This window comes from Anser brachyrhynchus (assembly GCF_964034855.1).
Source record: "Anser brachyrhynchus genome assembly, chromosome: 20".
NCBI lineage: Eukaryota > Metazoa > Chordata > Aves > Anseriformes > Anatidae > Anser > Anser brachyrhynchus.
Window position 1 is genome coordinate 2737843 of NC_137713.1, and position 20503 is coordinate 2758345.

A 20503-nucleotide genomic window follows, 5' to 3' on the forward strand; every position below is an offset into this window, starting at 1 on the left:
GTCCAGCTATACAAAAAAAATAAAACAATATTTCAAAAAGTTTGATTTTTTTTTTTGCACTTTAATAACCAACACAAGGATTCTCAGGGGTAGGTAACTAGGATCTCCAGGTGCAGCCTCTGTGCTTTCAAGTCATCACTGATCTCATTTCAGGTCTACCAAAAATACAGCACAGAAAAATGAGGGAAACATTTCATTAAATGCAGTTCAGTGCGCTAGTTCTTCAGACTTATTGCTAAGAAGGAGAGAGATGTCACTCTCACTCTCTTTCTCTCGTGTATACTGGCTCACATTTTAAATAAGATTAAATGGACTACATCTAAAAACCAATCAGAATGTTCTCAAAAGGAAAACTAAAAGAAATTAAAATGTAGAACTAACTACAAAGATATTTCAGCTCTGCTTAGAGCAATGCTGGACAAATTGCAAAGACTTGCTGTATGCTTACACATTTCAATCTTTGGGACAGAAAAATACATTTAAGCTTAATGAAAACAGTACAGAAACTTCATAAAAAAAAGATAGTAAAAATTATCTGACAAGAAGTGACACTTTATCTGCATCCACAGTATTTAATTTGTTTGAATAATATAGTTACAGATAAACAGGTTCACTCCATATACAATTACCGATACCTTTTTTAATACAGCTCATATCCCAGTACATCAACACTATTTATTTACAAGGTATTTATGTACATTAACATCTTTCTAAAGTCAGTGCATTGTCAATAAGTTTTATACAATAATTTACAAAGTGAATATAGTTAATAGTTAACTTAATAAATTTACTACTAAATCATGAATTAATTTAATTTAAAAAATTAATTACAACCAATGTAACAAACACAAAAGATCAAAATAACATTAGTAGATTGTGCTACCTGCTTAAATAAAACATTTTAAAGTAAATCAGTTGAAAATCTTTCACTTTTCATGGAGTTTGCGCAGGGAGGAACAGACAAACGGGAACTGAAAAAAAACCTTCTAACCTAGAAACTCACAATTTGCGCCTTTCTTCTGTCTCAGTGTTTAGACCACTTTAAAGATAAAAGAGCGTATGGGTGTCCTGGTTTCGGCTGGGACAGAGGTAATGTTCTTCCTAGTAGCTGGTGTGGTGCTGCGGTTTGGATTTAGGAGGAGAACAACGCTGCTAACCCCCCGATGTTTAGGGGCTGCTGAGCAGTGCTTGCACAGGGCCAAGGACTCAGCTTCATGCTGCCCAGGGGTGCGTGAGGAGCGGGGAAGGGAACGCGGCCAGCACAGCTGGCCCAGGCTGGCCACGGGGATATCCCGTACCGGGGGCATCCTGCAAACACAAAACTGGGGGGGCTGGCAGGGGGGGCAGCCACTGCCTGGGGACGGGCTGGGGATCAGTGGGCGGGTGGTGAGCAATCGCATCGTGCATCACTTGTTTTATAGCCTTTTATCACTATTATTACTATTGTTTTCCCTTCCTTTTCTTTCCTATTGAACTGTATCTCAGCCCATGAGCTTTTACCTTCCTTTTTTCTTTTCCTCAATTCCCACTCCCATCCCACCGTGGGGGGAGCGAGCAAACGGCTGCGTGGTGCTGAGCTGGCAGCCGGGTTAAACCACAGCCGTCCTTTTGGCACCCAACGCGGGGCACGAAGGGTTGAGGTAACAACAGAGCTGAGCAGAGCACGTTAAAACAGAATTGTTATAAGCGTTGTGTTAGTTTAACAGTTGCTGGTCACAATGTTGGAATTTTTGCTCTCGGAGTTGAGCTTGTTCTCAGAACCGTGTTGTGTAACACCTCGCTTGCTGCCTACGCTCCCTGTCCCTGCTGAACATCTCTGGGGTCTGGTTTAAGGTTCTCACTTTGCTGTACTGTGTAACAGTGGCTTATGATGTGATAAAATTACCGGTTGTGAGATTAATCTGGTGTTTGTACTCTACATTACCATCGTCCTCATACTTCAGGAACCATCTCTTAGCAACTACTAATAATTACATTCTTTACCTTTTTTCCTAGAGACAAAATATGGGGGAGACAGGGGGGAGACTTTCCCCACACTTCTTCACCTTCCCTTTCTCCTTCACCTTCCCCTTTTCCTCCAGGCTAGTCACAATATCTCTCGAGAATTTTGAATAACCTTGGGATGTTCAAACCAGCATGTTCCTATTGCTATGTCTCCTGAACGCGTTTCTTGTTTTGTTTAAGGTTAAACAGCTATTTAAGAATGCCACGCAGAGATCTGCCCGGAGGCAGCATAGTTAGGAGTGACCGGGAGCGTGGGAGGGTATGGGCAGGTACGTGGGGCAGCGGGCACCTCCAGTGCTTTGGGACTGTACCCCTGAACAAGTGCAGAACCCTGACAAGCTAGGAAAATATTTGGAAAGAGTATGCTGCCACGCTGGTGATTCCAGAGAGACACAGACTGCTGCCATGTGCTGGGACCTGGCCCTTGCCTACCGAGAGCCCTGTTCAACGCTATTCAGCACCCGCAAGGGGAAGGGAAGGTCTCCAGATCTGACAAAAAAACGCCAGGCACTGCAGCTAATCCAACCCCGCAACACGCACTGCAGCTGAACCAGCCCATGCCAGCGTCAGCTGCTCCTATATTCAAGAAGAAGCAATGAACACAGGAGTTAGCTCATTTAGCAAGAGAAGAAACTCCTACTAAGAAGCGAAAGAAGCGGACGAGGCAGGCTGCTCTGAAGCAGGGCTACCACAGGAACAAGAGGAAGAGGCAGATCACATAAACAAGGCAGCAGACATCCAATTCCTACCCCTGAGTCAGCTGCAACTATCTCCCAAAGGGTTTCAGCCATCATCCAGGCAAGCACATCAACACCTGGCTGCTCTGATGCTGGGATAACGGGACCAGTAGCCTGGAATCAGAGGGCAGGGAAGCCACCCAGCTATTAGGAGTAAGCGTTGCTCTGCTTAAGTGGAGGATATGGGGGGTACACACCGCATGCCCCCCTGGTTTTACCTGCCCAACCACGTAGAGAACATGAGGAATTAGGATGGAAAATCTACCTCGACCCTAGAGGCTTGGGTGTATGACTCGCAAAGAAGTGAGTGATGAATACTCTGACCAGGACTAGAGGGGCCCTTGGGGAGAACGGCCCCACCTGGAGCCTCTGGCAGAAAGAGCCCAGGGAGACTCGAGGCCAACCCCTAGGGTTTTGGAGTCGGGGATTCTGAGGCCCACTAAACTGCAGCTGAAAGAGATATTGGCAGTGTATGAAGGGGTTCGAGCTGCTTCTGAAGTGGCTGGTACTGAAACACAGCTCCTGCCCTTCCTTTTCTGTCCTATTAAACTGTCTTTATCTCAACCCATGAGCTTTTTACTGTTTTTCAGATTCTCTCCCCCATCCCACTGTGGGGGGAGCGAGCAAAAGGCTGCATGGTGCTGAGTTGCCTGCGGGATCAAACCAGAACAACGGGACAGGGAGCAACACCTCACAAGTAAGACAATACTTAAGTGGGATCTCATCTGCTGTCCTGACAGAGGCACAACCTCCAACGAAGACAGGGAAGTTCTTGCCAGAGTACGGACAGCAAGATCAGCTGATACAATTTTTTTAATGGATAAAACCCAGATCCTTCTGGAAATCATACAGTTACTGGTAGGCTTGGCATTCTTGTAAAACACATTAAAAAGAAGCCAAACATTTATCTCAGAGATCAATGATGTAAGTATCAATTGTTAGTGAAGATACAAAATCTAAATAATTTGGAAGATGACACGTGAAATTATTAAGCTTCTTAGACTCAGCTGAAGAACAAAAGGTGAAACGTTTATCTTCATTCATATATGCAAACAATTTAACACTGAAAATGTTCAAAGAAACGCCTACTCAAAAAATAACCATCTCTTTTCCAGTCTCTGCTAAGACTTGCTCAGGCTTTCCTTCATGCAGTAAGCCCACTGACTCCAAAGAGCATCTTGCAAGGGCACGGAAAGCAATTTTGTTTTAATTGCAAGTATAAGCATAACCTGTTACAAGAAAGAAAATTTGAAAGGCAACCAACGTTTGAAAAGAGAAACCCTATTAAATTAAGAAATCAATAAAAAAATAATACAATTCCATGAATGCTACGATAGCTACCTGACAACCACAGCTTCTTATTTGTTTGAAATACACAGTGGATAATTCACAGCCATTCACTCCAGAGCCCTTACAACAACAAAAACAAACTATGTTTTTGAATTTAATTATACGAATTTTTAAAAGTGCAAATTTAAAAGCAACACCAGTTATGAAACATAAGCTCAAGCATCTTTCCTTCCAAAAGCTGGGAACATTTTGTGCAATGTGCACATTTTAAGACACCATGCGTGTAATCACAGCTACTCTCTTCAACCTGAAGTTTCTTAATGAGGCATCTCAAAAGTTTAAGATAGCACACTTCAGGCAGAAAAGCCATTCCTGAAACTTGTTGATCTGCACAGCCAACACGTGGAGAAAACACAGTTATAATAAACCATTCAAGAGTAGAAATTAATCTCACCTCAAATTATAATTTGGTTGTGCTCCCAACATACAGAAAGAAAGCAACTGACACATTAGTGGCGGCAAAACTGGAAACTTTTCCTACTCGTGATGTTCATTCTTTAAATTTGTGCACTTTCCGTTCTCTTACTTTCCCTGTTTTGCCAATAAAATGCAATAAAACTGCAGGAAAAAGGAGGTAGCAATATCATGTTGTCCAAAGACAACACTACATTTTTTTCCCCATTATCTTAAATCTAAAGAGAGCTTTAGGGGGTTGTTAGAATAGTTGGTAAATCTACACTACTTTGTTTAGCTCTTATTTGGACTATTAAATTTACCTCTTATTTGGTCCTAGTTGGCTTTTCTCAAACCATTTTATTTAAAGGCCAAATGGCAGTCTCAGCCTGATGTCTAACATCAGAAATGTTTAGAGCATGTAGTGAGATAACAGAACAAAACAATACTATCTTTATATTAACTGCTATTTAATTAGGGTTTTCTTTTTGTGCTTTCAGATCACAGGGTACAATAACTACACTTAGCTTATCTGTTTCAACAACATTTTTGCCAAATGTAAGTTTCAGGGTGTTATCCCTCACATTCTCAAAACAGTCCATGGAAGATCATCTGCTTACTGTAAAACACAGTACTTTTTATAGTCTGACTCAAAGTCTTCATCCATGCTGCTTGTGTCTGCCATCTTTTTGCCATCAATCTTTGGCAGAAATTGTGCATAGTCTACCCCCTGCTGCTCATAGAAAAGAATGTAGGCAGAGTCGGTGTCGATTTCATCGGGATGCAATTCCTGAAAAAAACAGAAAAACACATTCTGAAATAGGCAATGGTACAATTGTGTTACTGTCACTGAACTTAAAATGTACACAATTGCCCTAGAAACGGTATTTTTAAGTGGCTGTTTACAACAAGAAGGATCATGTTTTCTGTCTTCCTTATTACAGCTATCAGGTTCCATTATTTACTTGAAAAGTATGACATTTTATAGTGTTAAATGCAAATACTTAGGAATATTGGAACTTAATTATTCAGTAATTGAATACAAAACAGCTAGCATCATGAAAAAATATTTTTGGACTTCCATTTTTAGTAACATTTCCATTTTTGTACAAAATAAGCATCTTAACCACATTACAGCAGCTGATGAACAGATGTTAACTTGAAAAAAATCTCATGTATACTTTAGATTAAAAATTTAATATTTGTCTGAAATACTTTTGAAATGTTAATGATTTTAAAAGAACAGTTCTCACAAAATATAAGTTTCTTTGCCTCTAGGTACCCAAGGTAGTAATTATTTGATACAAAAACAAACGATTTACCTTACAGCTACTGTCATTGTAGCAGTACCACTTGTTGTTTGGGTTTTTGGCATAAGTGACATAATGACCCCCTCCCATAATTCCTGAATGGCACTGAAGAAAATGAAGAAGAAAATTTTGGATCAAACATCAAAACTGAGAATTCACAGAGCAGTAGAAGAAATTCATGATTTTTAACTGAGTGACAATGGTTTATGACAATCTATACATGCCAAAGATGCTTAAATGTTATATATTCTCTTAAACAAAACCTTTTTCCTCTGAAGTAGCAGCACATTAAATATGCCAAAAACATCTCATGCATGCTGAGCCCAGCAGCTCAACATGCCCGATCCAAACGCAGCCTCCCTTTCACACCTCTTTCTGCCTTTTTCCTTTACCACCAATTTTTACTTCATTGTTTTCTAATCTCAAAAAAGCTAAAAATGTTCACACGACCAATGTTGGTGCTAATTCTGACTGTGCTTCACTTTTTTCCTTTCCTTTTAAAATGCCTGGAGCTTACTAAGCTTACATGCTCAAGAAGAAAAAACACGCAGATACTTTTGAGCTGCGTTCAGTTTTATACTAAATTTACTTTGCTGACAATAGCTCTACTTTGTTCTCTTTTTTGATAAGTCTCTACTTTTGGTAATGTAAACAATAAAAAGATTTAGTCAAATCAATGCCACATAAAGATAGTTTACTCGCATAAAAAGCCAACTTACCGAAATTGCATATAGATTGTAAATAGGGTTAACACAAACGTCTTCTCTTTGGTCATCTGTAATATCATCCTCGCTGTGGTTATCAATTTGACCGTTGATACTGCCATTACTATATGCATTCTGTTCACAAATATATCCGTTGGCTAGAGTCATCTCATTGTCCTGAGCAGTATACAGTTCATTCTGGCTACCACCCAAAATCTGCCCTCTGGTAAGAGCATCACTTCGATCAGAAGTAAATTTCTGTTCCTGGTCAGTACCGTTCTCTTTACTTGCATCCAAATTTTCTTTGCTACTTGATAGTTTGTTTTTACCCAGTTGTGGTAGCCGCAAACGCCCTTTGCCTCTTCCTAAAGTCCTTGGGCTACTATTTGGGCTACTGTTTTTACTTGAAGGACAGCTGGTTCCACTTTTCCTTCCCAAAGATGGAGATGCTAGAATAGAAAACATGTGGACTATTAAGGTAAATAAATACATGGTCGAGAATTTTTATTAAAAGTTTTTTGTTTTCAGATAACTAAACACCAAAAACCAGTTTCATTGCAACTTTGAGTACTATATAAGAGTAGAAGTATCTGCGGTCACACACACACACTTATAAACCGAAATTTAACTCTTATGCACGAACAAATTCCTCATTCTTAATCCAGACCACTACACTGAAGTAGACAGTGCCAATATTTGTTGTCACTAATTTTTTTATTGTTATTTTTTTTTTTAAGTGGTAGAGCTTCACTAAGCTTTCCAGAACAAACAACAGAAATGATTTCAGAATAAGTGCAGAGCTTTGGCAAACAAGCAAACAAAGAAGTCATAAAACTATTTTTTTCCCAAGTATCAGCATGTACTGGAACCTTCCCTAATTATTACCTACCTTTGATATTATTCAAGACATTAGTAGTGTTAAGGGACGATGGACTTCTGTTCAGTGCATCTCCTTCTGCTGTGTAAGTAATCTGCAGATCTATTTTTTTAGACTCCCCTTGGAGAGGGGTCCGTGGTTCAGGAAGGTCATCAACTTGAGGAGTTAACTGCTTTCTTTGAAAATGACTTGGATCCCTTTGTACCAAAAAGGCACTTGGGTCAAAATTTTCTCGGGGAAATTTAACAATTTTCTGAGATTTTATCCAGCGGCCATTTACAAACTGAAACCTTTTCAGGTGAATGATCTAAAGACAAATATGTTAGAGAAAAATAAAGGATTATATCACAGTGAGTAAATATAACTGTTAAGGTATTTTTTTCCTGAAGCATACACATTTTATCACATATTAATAAAAGGATTAACCACATAGTATGTAACAATTTGGATTGTGGGATCAAGCTGGTAAAATACAGAACTAATGTTTCATGGGGAAATGATGGAAAAGTTTGCTTCACTTCAGTGATCCATATTGTGGTGTTCTGAATAACCTACCAAGTTTCAAAACCAATAACAGCAGTGTTACACAACTAGACAAAAGATCATGTTGCCAGAAACACTGCCAAAGTGTGAATTCTGTCAGAACAGACAAAACCAAACGCAAAATGCCTCTTATGCTGCAATGTTAAAAAGATAAAAAAGGTTTTTTGACGTTTGTTATTTTCCTGCAGTACAGAAATGCATGACGTGAACTAAGTCAACTCCCCTCCTGAGACTGAACAAAAGCAAATCTTATTCAGAACAAGAAGACATAGCTAGCGATTCCAATTTGTAACCAATGCAGCTTGATTCTGTTGCTGTAGAGGAATCAAAACAATATCATACCAAAATAGGAGGAAGCCTCCAAAGATCTAGTTTTTTTGTAGCCAGACAATGGGTCTTGCATTTGGAACAGTAGTACATCTCATCCTCCCCCAGTTCTTCCTCACTGGTGAAGGCTCGAAGACAGCTATCCAGATTGATGGGCTCTGCTTGAGCTCGTCGACTTTGTTCAACACTTTCATGTTCTTCTACAATCTGAAGTGAGATAGAACTGTTTCTGACTTGGAAACATACAAACTGCTCAGAGGAAGACTGTTCACTGTATCGTACAAATAACACCATATAGTTATATTTAGGATTAAAGATGAAAAGTGAATGCACTAAGTTTTAGCAGATTTTTTTTTCAGTTATGAAGAGGCAGACATACAAATAATGCACTCCTTATTCTTGGGTTTTGTTTACAAAATCATCCATGAAGCACAAGGTTATAGGTTCTGCTCATAAATCTGAATAGCTATTCTAGTTTAACTCAGCCATGTATTTACCTTTAGATCTGTTTTGTAGACTCAACGAATCAAATGGATTTACTCATATGGATAACTGTTTATGGTGCTGGCATCCTTAGAAAATCTATCAAATTAACATATTTTGTAAAATATTGTGGCTAGAACAAACACAACTCACAACGGGCAATAAATACACTGCTGTGGCTTTTTAGAAGCTTCCCTTCCACATTATGGTTATGTAAGAGGTGTAACATTAAGAAACTGATTTATTCACAGAATATACTGTTCAGTGATTACTGCCTCTAGTTTAACAGAAAATTGATACAGTAAGAATCAAATGCCTAATGAAAAAAAGAAAAAGGAATGCCTTCCTAATTTAGTCTTGGCGAAATGGGTTGTACTCCAGAACTATTAACAAACAATGAAGGGTTTGCGTTGCAATTTTACCCGTTCCTGTGATGTCTGGTAGCGTAGATGGAGTGCTGTTGGATCCCAGTCTACAGCAATGTAAGCGTTACCAACAGAAGCTCTGTCCTCTGTGCACTCAATTTTACAGCCACGGCAAAATCTAAGACAAAAAGTTAGATGTGGTAATTGAACTGTCCAAACCCTTTTTGGCTTTACCTTACTTCACCCTTTGGAAAAATTCCAAGCACGCTTTCAGGGTCCACTTTAGTTCTTACTCTCCAAATTGCAAAGAAACTAGCAAGGACAGGTGATCTACATCTAAAACTGTTTAGTTTTGCAGAAAATCCCCACAAATCATCCAAATACGTACATGTACGTGCCTGCATATAGGCACATATGCACACAGAAAATTGTAAGGGGTTAAGAGTTTTTTTGATAATCTCCTGTCTATCTCCTAATTTAAGGTTTCTGTCAGCGGGGCTTTCAGCTCTCCAAGTCATAAAAGCTATTCTGCAGTGAAAGTCTGCCATGTGAGGGTTTTGGTTAAATTAGATTCTAGATTCTTATTGATATTACCTCTGAAGTCTGAAACGTATCAAAAACCCATTACCATAAATTACATTTCTGCTGAAGTGATTCCTTTCCTTAAATCTAAAAAGAACAATTTACCTGTACCATGGACACCAAGCACAAGAATTTCCATCCTTCTGAACTACTCTTAGGGTGAACGGATACTGATACCCCATGCTATCATCACTGAAACAGAAGAGAACACGACATGAAACATAGGTATTCATTCAGACTGCCAATTAATTTTGACCTTCCTTCACTCTATTTGCTAAAACACACAAAAAATCCAAACGATAACGAATATTAAGCATGAGATATTGAAATAAGACCTGCCTTTGTGTCACCTAAATTCCAAATACACATATCATAGCATTAGCTTTAAGTCTACTCATCAGGATCACCACTGAGCTATTAAAAAAAAGACATTTAAAGCTTTAGTAGGCATAGTCACACATTTTCATACTACTATCAGTACTACTTCATTTTATTAGCACACTAATATAACTGCAGAGGAATAGAAATGGAAATCCATTAAACAACCGCAGTTCTTCCTGCTTTGGAAATGAACTTTTTCATATAATGTTCTGAAAACTAAAATAATGCAAACACGTGTAGTAACTGACCCTTTCCTCATGCCTTCTGAAGGCATTCAAAAAATTCCCACATGTAGTGGCAGTTACAGAAAATGAAGAGTAATGCACTCACTGATTTTGAAAGAAACAGGACAGCATCCTACCCTGTATCTCTTTTCTAACCCAGTTAACTTGGACACAGGCTCACTGGTTTAAATTGACTACATAAAATCAGTTAGTCTAGAGTCTACACAGCTACTAATAACTGCCAAAAGTCGCTGGCATATTGATGAATGAACCATGTAGTAATTCATTGTTAAAATACATGAAATGTTATCATAGGACAGACTGTTCAGTTATTTTTCCATTTGACAGATGTAATGAATTATCAATCAGTGCATGAGAATGAGCCTATTAATTTGGGTAAAACCTACCTTTAAGTGCAACTGGAAGGTATACTACATTTAACTATACTAAAAAGGATTAAAAGGTATTTTTAATTATTGTCATTATAAAATTTTAGGACTCTAAAGTCACTTCTTACAAAACTAACCCACTAGATAGAATCTGCAGACAGAAAGCATTTGAGGTAAAACTGCACAAAATTGTTCCTAAAATTGTTGACATTCAAAAGCGTATCTTCATTCAACAGAGCTATTATGAGAAGTTAAAATCAATGAAGTAATGAGTATTTTTAAAATTCTATAAACAAGTCTAAGCTACTGTATTATGTAGTTCAAGTCAACGGTTGGCCTGCCGAACTCACCAGTCTTGCGCGTGATTACTAGCTTCCTGAGGTGGGAGAGGGCTAGCCAGCCTGGAAACCTGAATCCATACTGCATCATACAGGTCTTTTTTCCGTGTATGAACTGTACAAGGAACAATTAGTGGCATTCCAAAGAGGCTGGGGCGATTCTTCTGAGATGAGAGAAAATACAGTTCTGTCCGCATCTGCAAATGTGAAATAAAAGAATGACTCAGATATAAGTATGAATTAATTCACATTACCATAATTACTTGGATGCTGACCTTGGTTTATATTCTAGGCTTCAGCAATTAAAACAAAAATTAATTCTATTGAAAGTACTTTATTTCAACATTTTTTTCGATATCAAAAGCAGTAAAGTTTGATAACTGTTTTGAAACTACCTGAAAACTTTCTTTTTGTATTTTATGATATCACAGCAATGTTAATTAAGCACTACACCATATCAGCATAAATCTACTTCAACCATGTTCAATTTTTTATATTTCATATAATGAATATTTCCTACTTTTCCCAACAAATGGTAATGTTGTATTGCAGAAAGGCAACTAATGATGTTACTACCTGTCCCCAAATGACCTCTACACTAGGCAAGTTTACATTCTATCCAGAAAGAAAACCTTTACATTTAAGCAGGCACTGCAGACCTGTACACAACTTACTCCAAGCAGACAAATTGGCCTTGTGCTACATCTCTCATTTATAAGAAAGATTTAACACACTGACTGAATGACACTTAGGCACAGTAAACCACTACTGCCTTGCAAAAATTTATTACAAATGACCCTTTCCATCGATAAGCTTTTTGACAATGACAAGCATGGATTGCTGGAATTCCTTCCACACAACTCCTACTGCAAGCTGTAGGACTAGCAGACTGTAACAGCCCACAAGCATTGTACCATTCACATACGAAATTCTACCAAACTTGAATCAAGATGGCAGTGATAGAAGTGGCTATTGGCCACCATGAGAGAATAAAGCAAACCAGCCTCATACAAACACCCAGTGAAGGGGCAACTTAAATAGCCTCCCAGCCCACATCCCCTACGTTCTAAATGTCAGCAGACTTTGAAGTCAGGAGACAGTGCACACTGAACACATGGCTATTTGAGGTGTTCAGTCACTCAACACATATCTTCATATCACACATATCTTCACTCTGGTTCTCTGTAAGAAATAAGGCTGTTCCACATACTGGGGAAGAAACACATTTCAAGTAGTTCCTCTAATTAGATTTTTTTTCTGCTCAAAGAATCCTGGAACATTTAATCAGGGAGTTAGTGAGTGCCCAAGTATGCATCTCAGTGTTAAAGAACTGGGAAGCATGCCAATACTAGGGAAAGAAAAATATACCAACATTAGACACTATAATTTAAATCTACATGAGCTGCATGTCCGTATAACTTGGTGCATACATAATAGTGAAACATATTCATGTTCCCCTCATAAGAAATACAGCTTAATTTATCATATGGACATAAAAAATACCCTCACTGACTTTCTCAAACACTGTCATGCGAATAATTTATAACAAATGCAAAATCCACTAACCATTTTTCTATGGACCGCAATTATATACCCTGTACATGGACTGTCAGAAATCAAGGGCACGTGACCGTTCAGAGTCCAGTTGGCGAGGTTACGCTCTGTTCCACATGGCACTACAGTATTTGGCATTCCGTTGGGAATCAGGGTTGGTTTGGGAAGGTCCCCATTCATCATTATGTTGGGTGCTCCGTTAGTTGATGATCCAGTCGAGGTATCTGTAGACAGAAAATTACGTTCTCATTTTTATCTACAGCAACTGTAACTTAGCACAAGTTCTTTACGCCTTCCATTCTGTTCAGTGCATTTCATGAAATATCTGCTACTCTCCTTCAGACCAATACATAATCTTTTATTTGCTTAAAACTTTGAAAAAATCAGAGTATGCAAGAACAAGGAATAATAAAGGTGTTTACAGTTCATACATGAAAACAGACAACAAAACAGGAGCCAAAACTGAACACCATACTTCCGATATTTATATATCCCACTTTAGAGCCAATCCACAAGCAAGAAAATATTTTGCATGTGTCTAACTAAAATGAGTATGTATGAATCAGACTACTGCTTCAGACTACTGCTCTGGGCACAACCCTAAAAAGGATCACAGGACATCAGCAGGCACTGAGACTGCTCACAGCTTCTCTGCCCATCACAACTCGGACTTACCTGGCTTTTCTTTATGCCTCACTTTTTCAGTTGTATTAAGTAGTAAGGTTTTTCTCCTGAATTTCTGCAGTACCCAAGCACTGTACGTTTTAAGTGAACAGGAAAATAAGTGTTCTTTTACCTGTCTGCACAGGACTTGATGCTGATGTAGGTGATCCTGGAATGGGTATTTCAAATGCACACAAGAACCCACTCACTGATAACCGGACTTTCTGGTTGTCTTGAGGAAAGTTCTTCATTGCAAACAGGGAAAAAGTTAGTCAGGTATGTATATGCTTCTATCTGCGACTTCTTATATGTTTTGTTCTTTTGAAAGTAAGTACACCTATCGGATCATCTCTCCCCTCCCATCTGCTTTGTCACACCTTTCTAGATAAAGGAGAGCCAACAAGCACAAGACTTTGCAGACCACCGCAGCAAGACCTGAGAGGTATTACTGGTTCTAGACTGTAAGCCCCTAGCTTAAATCCTACTCAATAACAGCAAACAAAAATACAGATGTAAACACATACATAGCCAGTATACAGAACTAAGCCAGGTATCATTTGTCTCCAACCTCTTGACAGCGTTTAAAGCTCATCATAGCACTCTAACTTGAGATTTATTAGCTCAAGATGATTTTATCATGTTTTTGTTAAATATCATTATTAATCAATTCAACTTCTGTGAGCTTCCACATCATTTTTCATTTTATTTACAAGTGATTTATCTTGGCTCAGTTTACTTGGTTTTAAAGCTATTTGAAGAAAGCCAAATTACAGCTTAAAAGTGAAACATGAATTAAATAAAGTTCATATAGAGATAAAACCAAGCTCGCTTTTTTTTTAATCACAATTTCAGTTAAATTACTTCACATTTCTTGTGGGCAAAGCTTAATATCGAAAAGCACGAAGACACTGCCGATGTGTCAAAGAATAATCAGAAATACGAGAAGTATTTTGTAGCATTTTTTTTTCTTTTTACCTTTATATTGGAGCTATGGACTTCTGCAAGGAGTATCTGTTCTGGTTTCAGCCCACAGAGTTCACTTAACTGTTTTTTCAAACCTGTATACTTTTCATCCATGTTCAATCTCAGGCCATATCGAACAGGCGTAGTACCATCCAATTTGATTACTTTAAAGGGGAAAAAGAAACACATTGGTCAGCAAACCAGGAAAGATTTAATAACACATTACACCTACCTACTTATTAGAAAGTATTTTTTCCCACTAAGATCAGTTTTTTATTATTTTTTATTTTATTTTTATTATCGGACAATTTTCAAGATCTGCAGACAAATGTCAGAAAATCCCTTGCTGCACAGGCAGTAGAAAATGGATGCAACTTTTCTTTAGCTTTTTATCATTTTTACTTTTGCCTGTTTTACAACAATATATTGGTTCCTCATAGTGTAGTTCACAAACCATGAAGTATTTTTGTTTGTCCACTAGCCCCAAGCCTCTCTTTTTCACCCTACACAGATTCAGAACAACCTCCACAATACAGATTTTCAGTGAATAGTAGTAAAATTCTAAAAACCTCAGTTTTACATGTTGCTGTTTTAAGTTTTTTTTAGTCAAGATAGGAAATGGACCATGTATGCTCTGTTTTTACAGAATCACAGAATCACAGAATCGTCTAGGTTGGAAGAGACCTCCAAGATCATCTAGTCCAACCTCTGTCCCAACACTAACAAGTCCTCCACTAAACCATATCACTAAGGGCTACATCTAAACGTCTTTTAAAGACCTCCAGGGATGGCGACTCAACCACCTCCCCGGGCAGCCCATTCCAATGCCTAACAACCCTTTCAGTAAAGAAGGTCTTCCTAGGAAAGCAAGCTTTTATTTTAGTTTAACTGCATTCCAATGAAAATTCTTGTACTCTATTATATTAAAATAATGCTACTGTTTTAAAAGTACAAATATGGACAAAAATTTGGATGTTTTAGAGCCGTTCCTTGAAAATCTGTTCTACATGCAGTTTTTAATTCCCTATGAACTTGTCTGTGCTACAATAAATACCACCACTCACCTGTAATTTCTAGGTGCATGTAGCTATCCATTGGCAAAGGTAAGGATAAAAAATTGAAAGGGTCAAATCTAACACTTATATGTCCACAAGTTTTACACTTTACTTGTGACTTCAGCTGCCCATGAAATAAATCTACGACAATGGATCTGTTTCTTCTCAGATGGTTTTCCCAGGCCTAAAACAAATTTCAGGAAAACAACACAAAGTTAGAAGCTGGACTACTTGCTTGAACTACAGGAAAGAGGATGTGTTGGAAGACCAGAAAGTTTTGTCAGCCTATGGAACTCAAATACTTTTCCACAGATGTGTCTTACCAATTTATTATAAAGGTTAAGTGTTTAGTTTCAATGAGAGTAAAGAAAAGTTATTTCCCTTAACACAATAATCAAGGTACGACATCATTTGAAGTACTTCTGAAAGGATCATCACCTTGAAAATTTTTGATATTCATTACTCTGAATCATTCAAAATGATTGTGAGATTTTATCTTTATACCTTTATCATAATATTTAAAGGAGCTCATTTTCAGATCAATGGTGAAACTGACTCCTTAAATCATAGATCTAACAAGTTTCAAAAGATGGTCCATTCCTGCAAGAGTATTGTCACATACTTGCTCATCAGTAACTTTAGATTTCCTGAGAAACAAAGTAATTTCTAGCAACTTGGTGTTATGAGGGGGAAACATAAACAAACAAACCAAACCAACAAACAAAAAATCAAAATAACAACAACAAAAGCTTTAACCCATACCTCAGCTGCTACTTCCCAGTCTGGTCGACCATCACTATCTTTCAGTTCAACATACGGTTTATCATGAACTCTATTCAAATCCTCATGAAGACCATCCAAAAGAAAAGCTAGAAGCTCCTGTGAGTCTTGCTGTTGAAAGCCATTAAACCTTGGAGCATATTTCGCTATTGTCCACTACAAAAAGGACAGAAAGTTACTTAACATTATGTGACAAAAGCTGTAAAAATAAATCAAAATATTGTAGAGAAGATGCATGCTGTCGACAAGCGGAAATGCAATTGCCAAGAGTTAAAGACAACTCCCTATGCTTTCAGAACAAAAGATCATTTACAGGTAAATCCATTATCTTTTGCTCCTAACAAGGGCTATAAAAATCCACATCTTACACCACAACCGCTGATTCATTATCAGTTAACTCTTTTGAGCTTACAATTGCTGAACCATGACTACATTCAACAGAAAGCTGTTCAAGTCCTGACCACCAGGACACACACACCCTGACCTCCTCCACATGGGCGTTTTGTCCTGACACAGTCCTTTCCCAAAAGATTAAATTCTGTGACCAGTTCGGAGTCATGTACATGATGACAACTGTCTTCCCAGCACATGCTTGCTGGTTTCGCAGCCAACTTCTAACACACAGAATGTGTGTCCACGTTTCCTTCTCCTCCTCTAGGGAGATACCAGTCTGAGTCCCAGAACCAATACAGTTAACATCAGGAAAAAGAGCATTAAAAGGTTTCCACTACTCAAAGAAATTCTTGCTTTCTACCTTCAAATAACACACATCGCAGACTTACCCGCAACTTTAATGGTGCTATATTCTTCTGAGTCCCACTCCACAACTCCTGAACCAAATCCCCATAGCACTTGGCCATGTGTCCTTTCATTCCTATTGGATTTGTCCTAGAATTTATGAAGTAATTAATACCATAAGCATGAGGTTTAAACAAGGAAGTGCAAAGGCTTCATGCTGAACTGTTTTAGCTCTTCCAGAAACAAAAGAGTTTATAGTTTCATGTATCCAAGCTAGTTACCTGTTGTATAGCTGATAGTTGATAATACTAAACTTTAAAGAATTTATTCATATTGTCTACTTCTGAAAGTTGAAACTGATCTTAAATCAGCTATGATATCTAAATGCCAAAGGTCTCAAACAGATTACCTGTTAAGTTCATAAAGATGTCTTCCTGAGATGAAATACCGTGTCAGAGGTTGCGTATTACTGACACACTGGATACTCGAGTTCATGAAACATGTGTTACCCAGATTGCTTAATCCAGTAGCACCCTTTTCAGTAGGAACTGAGAGAAAGGAAACATAATTATGTCACTTCTGCAGATGTGAAAAATTAGTCTGGAATGGTATATCAGTGAAGTTCAGAATGTGACCTTCTCACCGCAACCATAACAATTTAACATGCTCCCACTTAGGAGACTACAACTAGCAGAGATGCTACAGAGGATCAGCCTGTTCAAAGTATCTGCTCTCTCAACTCTACTTAAGCCAACAGAAATTGAGGTAATTAAGTATTTTGTTGGATTCCATCCACCATGGATATCAGTACAAGCCAGACAAACTACTGTCAGCTAAATAATTATGGTACTGCAACTTCTGGACTCCTTTGTTAAAATCTTAACTATTCCTCACCTTAAAAAAAAAAAAAGGCAAGATAATAAACATTAAATCCAAAATTTGCTACTGCTGCATCTGAATATCTGAAAATTCATCTATCTATTCATCCAACCCTCACACTTTTCTAGCAGCTATGTTAATAAAACAGAAAGAATAAGCAAAGCCGCAAAGGCATAAAAGACCTCTTCCAATGTTAACAGCAATTTGATTAAAAAGAGTTTCAACATAATATACCCACTTGGATTTTTCTTCTCACCATACCTCAAGTACTTACCTTTATGTCTGTCTATTTTACTGCTGTTTGCTATAAAAGACATCTCTTCAGGCCAGCTCATGTCTTTGTTTCGAACTAGAAAAGAGACATGGTGTAAGATTTTTGTTTATTACTTATTCCAGAGAGCTTATACAGCCAAAGAGATTTAAGTAAAATTTGCAAATATTTATTTTAATTTAGATCATAAAATTATTTTCAGTATGCACACTTTTGTTTCTCGAAATAAGAGAGTAAACAAGAAGTCAGGTCAAACTAGTTAAAAAGTCAGCTGATCCATGCACCTCCGGAAAAGGCCTGATTCGTTTGTGACTGAAACTACTCTGCCAGGCACAGTACTGCATGGCAGAAGGATGAGATGTAACAGAAATTGAAAAAAGAAAGGTATTGATTGCTTTTAAGGCATTTTCACCACGAGGACAGTCAGTCAAGCAGCCAAGTCCAAACATGTTAGGTTCTTTCCAGATAAGAAAATAAAAGCAGCTTATAATGAAATTCTTAGAAATGAACCTGGTACGGACTGCAACGTGCAGTTTTCTTCATCTTTTGCTTTGTACGAATGCATTCATGCAAATATCATAACCTGAACTCTTGTAAAATCAGTGGGGAAAAAACACAACAAAAAGCATCAGGTGCTTCACACGGGTTTTGCTTTATCTCTGCTGTTCTAGTTATAACTATAGGCGTAGTAGATTCTTTGAAACTTTGGTGCTTCCTCCTATATTTTTCTCAATGTATAGAGACAGACAGAAATGTACACATACTATTCCTTCCCAAAATATTTCCAAAGATTAAATATTTGGGCACTAGGCTAATGTATTTGTATAGCAGTTTGGACAATTTCACAACCATGTACTTACACAGTCTATTAAGAATATATAGACTCATAAAAAAACTGTTTGCTCTTAGTGTGTAAACAACTTTACATGCTCTTTTATACCTTCTATTACTAAATGCTGCTCATCTTGGATTTTAAGGTACTCCAATCTGTGATCTTCATCATCAAGCAAAGTAAGATAGTTCTGCAGGAGAAAAATACTTCATATAGTTATTCTAGATCGAAAATTCTCTAAGGATGTTTGAATTTCAAAGCAATGAAATTAAAATAGTATTAATATTTTTTTCACATAAATAAGAGTACTAGTTCCCTAATTAATTAAACAAAATTAATTAAATACAGCAGTTCACTAATCTCCACAAGGATTTATTTCAATGCTGTAGTTTTACGTGGCATTCCTTTAGCATGAGAGAATTAAGGAGGAATACATTCTGCTTGTTCATTTGATTTCTTCACATACACATGTGAAAGAGAGCCTGGATGGCTGCTGGCTGTGTCAACAGGAGTCTACAGCATCATGCATGCCAATGAAAGCACAGATTTTTACTTCCACCTAAAACAGTTTCTATTAAACTGTATAGCAAGAGTATTATTCAGTAAGCCAATTGCCAATTTTTAAACATATCACAGGATAAATGGATGTTTATCAGGCTAATGACACAAAAACCTAAATTTCACTGCTTGGGGTGCACAAAAATCAAAAAATGGCATGAGTAAAACCTTTGCACGTTTTGGCCCAAGTTTTCCATCCTGGGTGGTTAAATCTTGAAGAGAATTTATGCTCATTTTTTTTTTCTGTGCACGTGTTTAATAGTATCTAGAAAAGAATATGATATACAATATTCAAAAGCTGTTAAAAACAAAAAAAAAAAGACTGACATTTACCTCGCTATTGTATAACCAGAGGCGCATATCTTCTTCTTTTATGCGCAGCCTCTGGGAGAGATATTCGTGTATCTCTTTAATCGTTTGCATTCGACTAAAGCAGCCGGTGTAAGCCAACACTCTCTTTAAAGGAGCATTCGGTGAAGGTACATTCCCTGGATTTGCAACCATAAGAAAAGAACAAGAGATAACATATATACCCATATGCAAACTGAAATAAAACCCAGATAAATAACAGCTTACACATTATGCATACTGTAAGTATTATTATTTTTTTTTTGGTGAAAAACAAGTACACAGTTCCTCTGCTTTTGTTTATGGATAAAGTAATGAAATGAAAGCTAGCCGTTACCAACACTTGGGGATGTCTCGCATCAACACAGAACAAACTTGCTGTTGCAAAGACAATAGACTCATCTCCTTTATTACCCAAACCTATTAGAAAACCACTCCATTAAGATTCTCATAGGAAATAATTTAAAATTTTTAAATGACTGGACTACTCTTTTTTTTTTCCTCTTAAAGACAAAGTATCGAAGACAATAGTAATTTTCAAAATAAAGGGCTTCAAAAACATCACAGATATTTTGAGAGCACACTGTCAGTTAAAAATAAGGTAAAAATAAAATAAAAATCAGGCTGACTACTCTTGGGAGTAGCATGACTTTGCTCCAGCTCTTCTGTGGGATGAACTCTGACCTGCGAAGATGAAATCAGCCTGGCAGTTTGACAATAAAAGTACTCTTTGCAACTAACAGCCTCAAAACATGTTCTATGAAGATGCCTATGATTTTCACCAGCATTTCTTAACAATCTCATCTTTGGAACACAAATTAATTCCATCAGTCAAGATTGTTGCTGTTTTCTATA

General features: G+C 37.6%; 1 protein-coding gene across 4 annotated transcripts in view; it reads right to left on the minus strand.

Moving 5' to 3' along the window:
- Positions 1-546: 546 nt before the first annotated feature.
- Positions 547-20503, minus strand: part of USP32 (ubiquitin specific peptidase 32) — a 78635-nt gene continuing 58678 nt past the window's right edge. For all 4 annotated transcript variants that reach the window (XM_080563562.1, XM_080563565.1, XM_080563564.1 and 1 more), the window contains exons 17-34: positions 19634-19788; positions 18851-18932; positions 17914-17988; positions 17170-17308; positions 16805-16910; positions 16005-16178; positions 15252-15426; positions 14200-14351; positions 13358-13469; positions 12574-12785; positions 11020-11204; positions 9781-9867; positions 9151-9271; positions 8261-8452; positions 7388-7682; positions 6514-6947; positions 5807-5899; positions 547-5274 (exon numbers count right to left, since the gene is read on the minus strand). In XM_080563562.1, the coding sequence (XP_080419688.1) occupies positions 5101-5274; positions 5807-5899; positions 6514-6947; positions 7388-7682; positions 8261-8452; positions 9151-9271; positions 9781-9867; positions 11020-11204; positions 12574-12785; positions 13358-13469; positions 14200-14351; positions 15252-15426; positions 16005-16178; positions 16805-16910; positions 17170-17308; positions 17914-17988; positions 18851-18932; positions 19634-19788 (2963 nt within the window). In that variant the 3' untranslated portion in view covers positions 547-5100. The remainder of the gene's footprint in view (positions 5275-5806; positions 5900-6513; positions 6948-7387; positions 7683-8260; positions 8453-9150; positions 9272-9780; positions 9868-11019; positions 11205-12573; positions 12786-13357; positions 13470-14199; positions 14352-15251; positions 15427-16004; positions 16179-16804; positions 16911-17169; positions 17309-17913; positions 17989-18850; positions 18933-19633; positions 19789-20503) is intronic.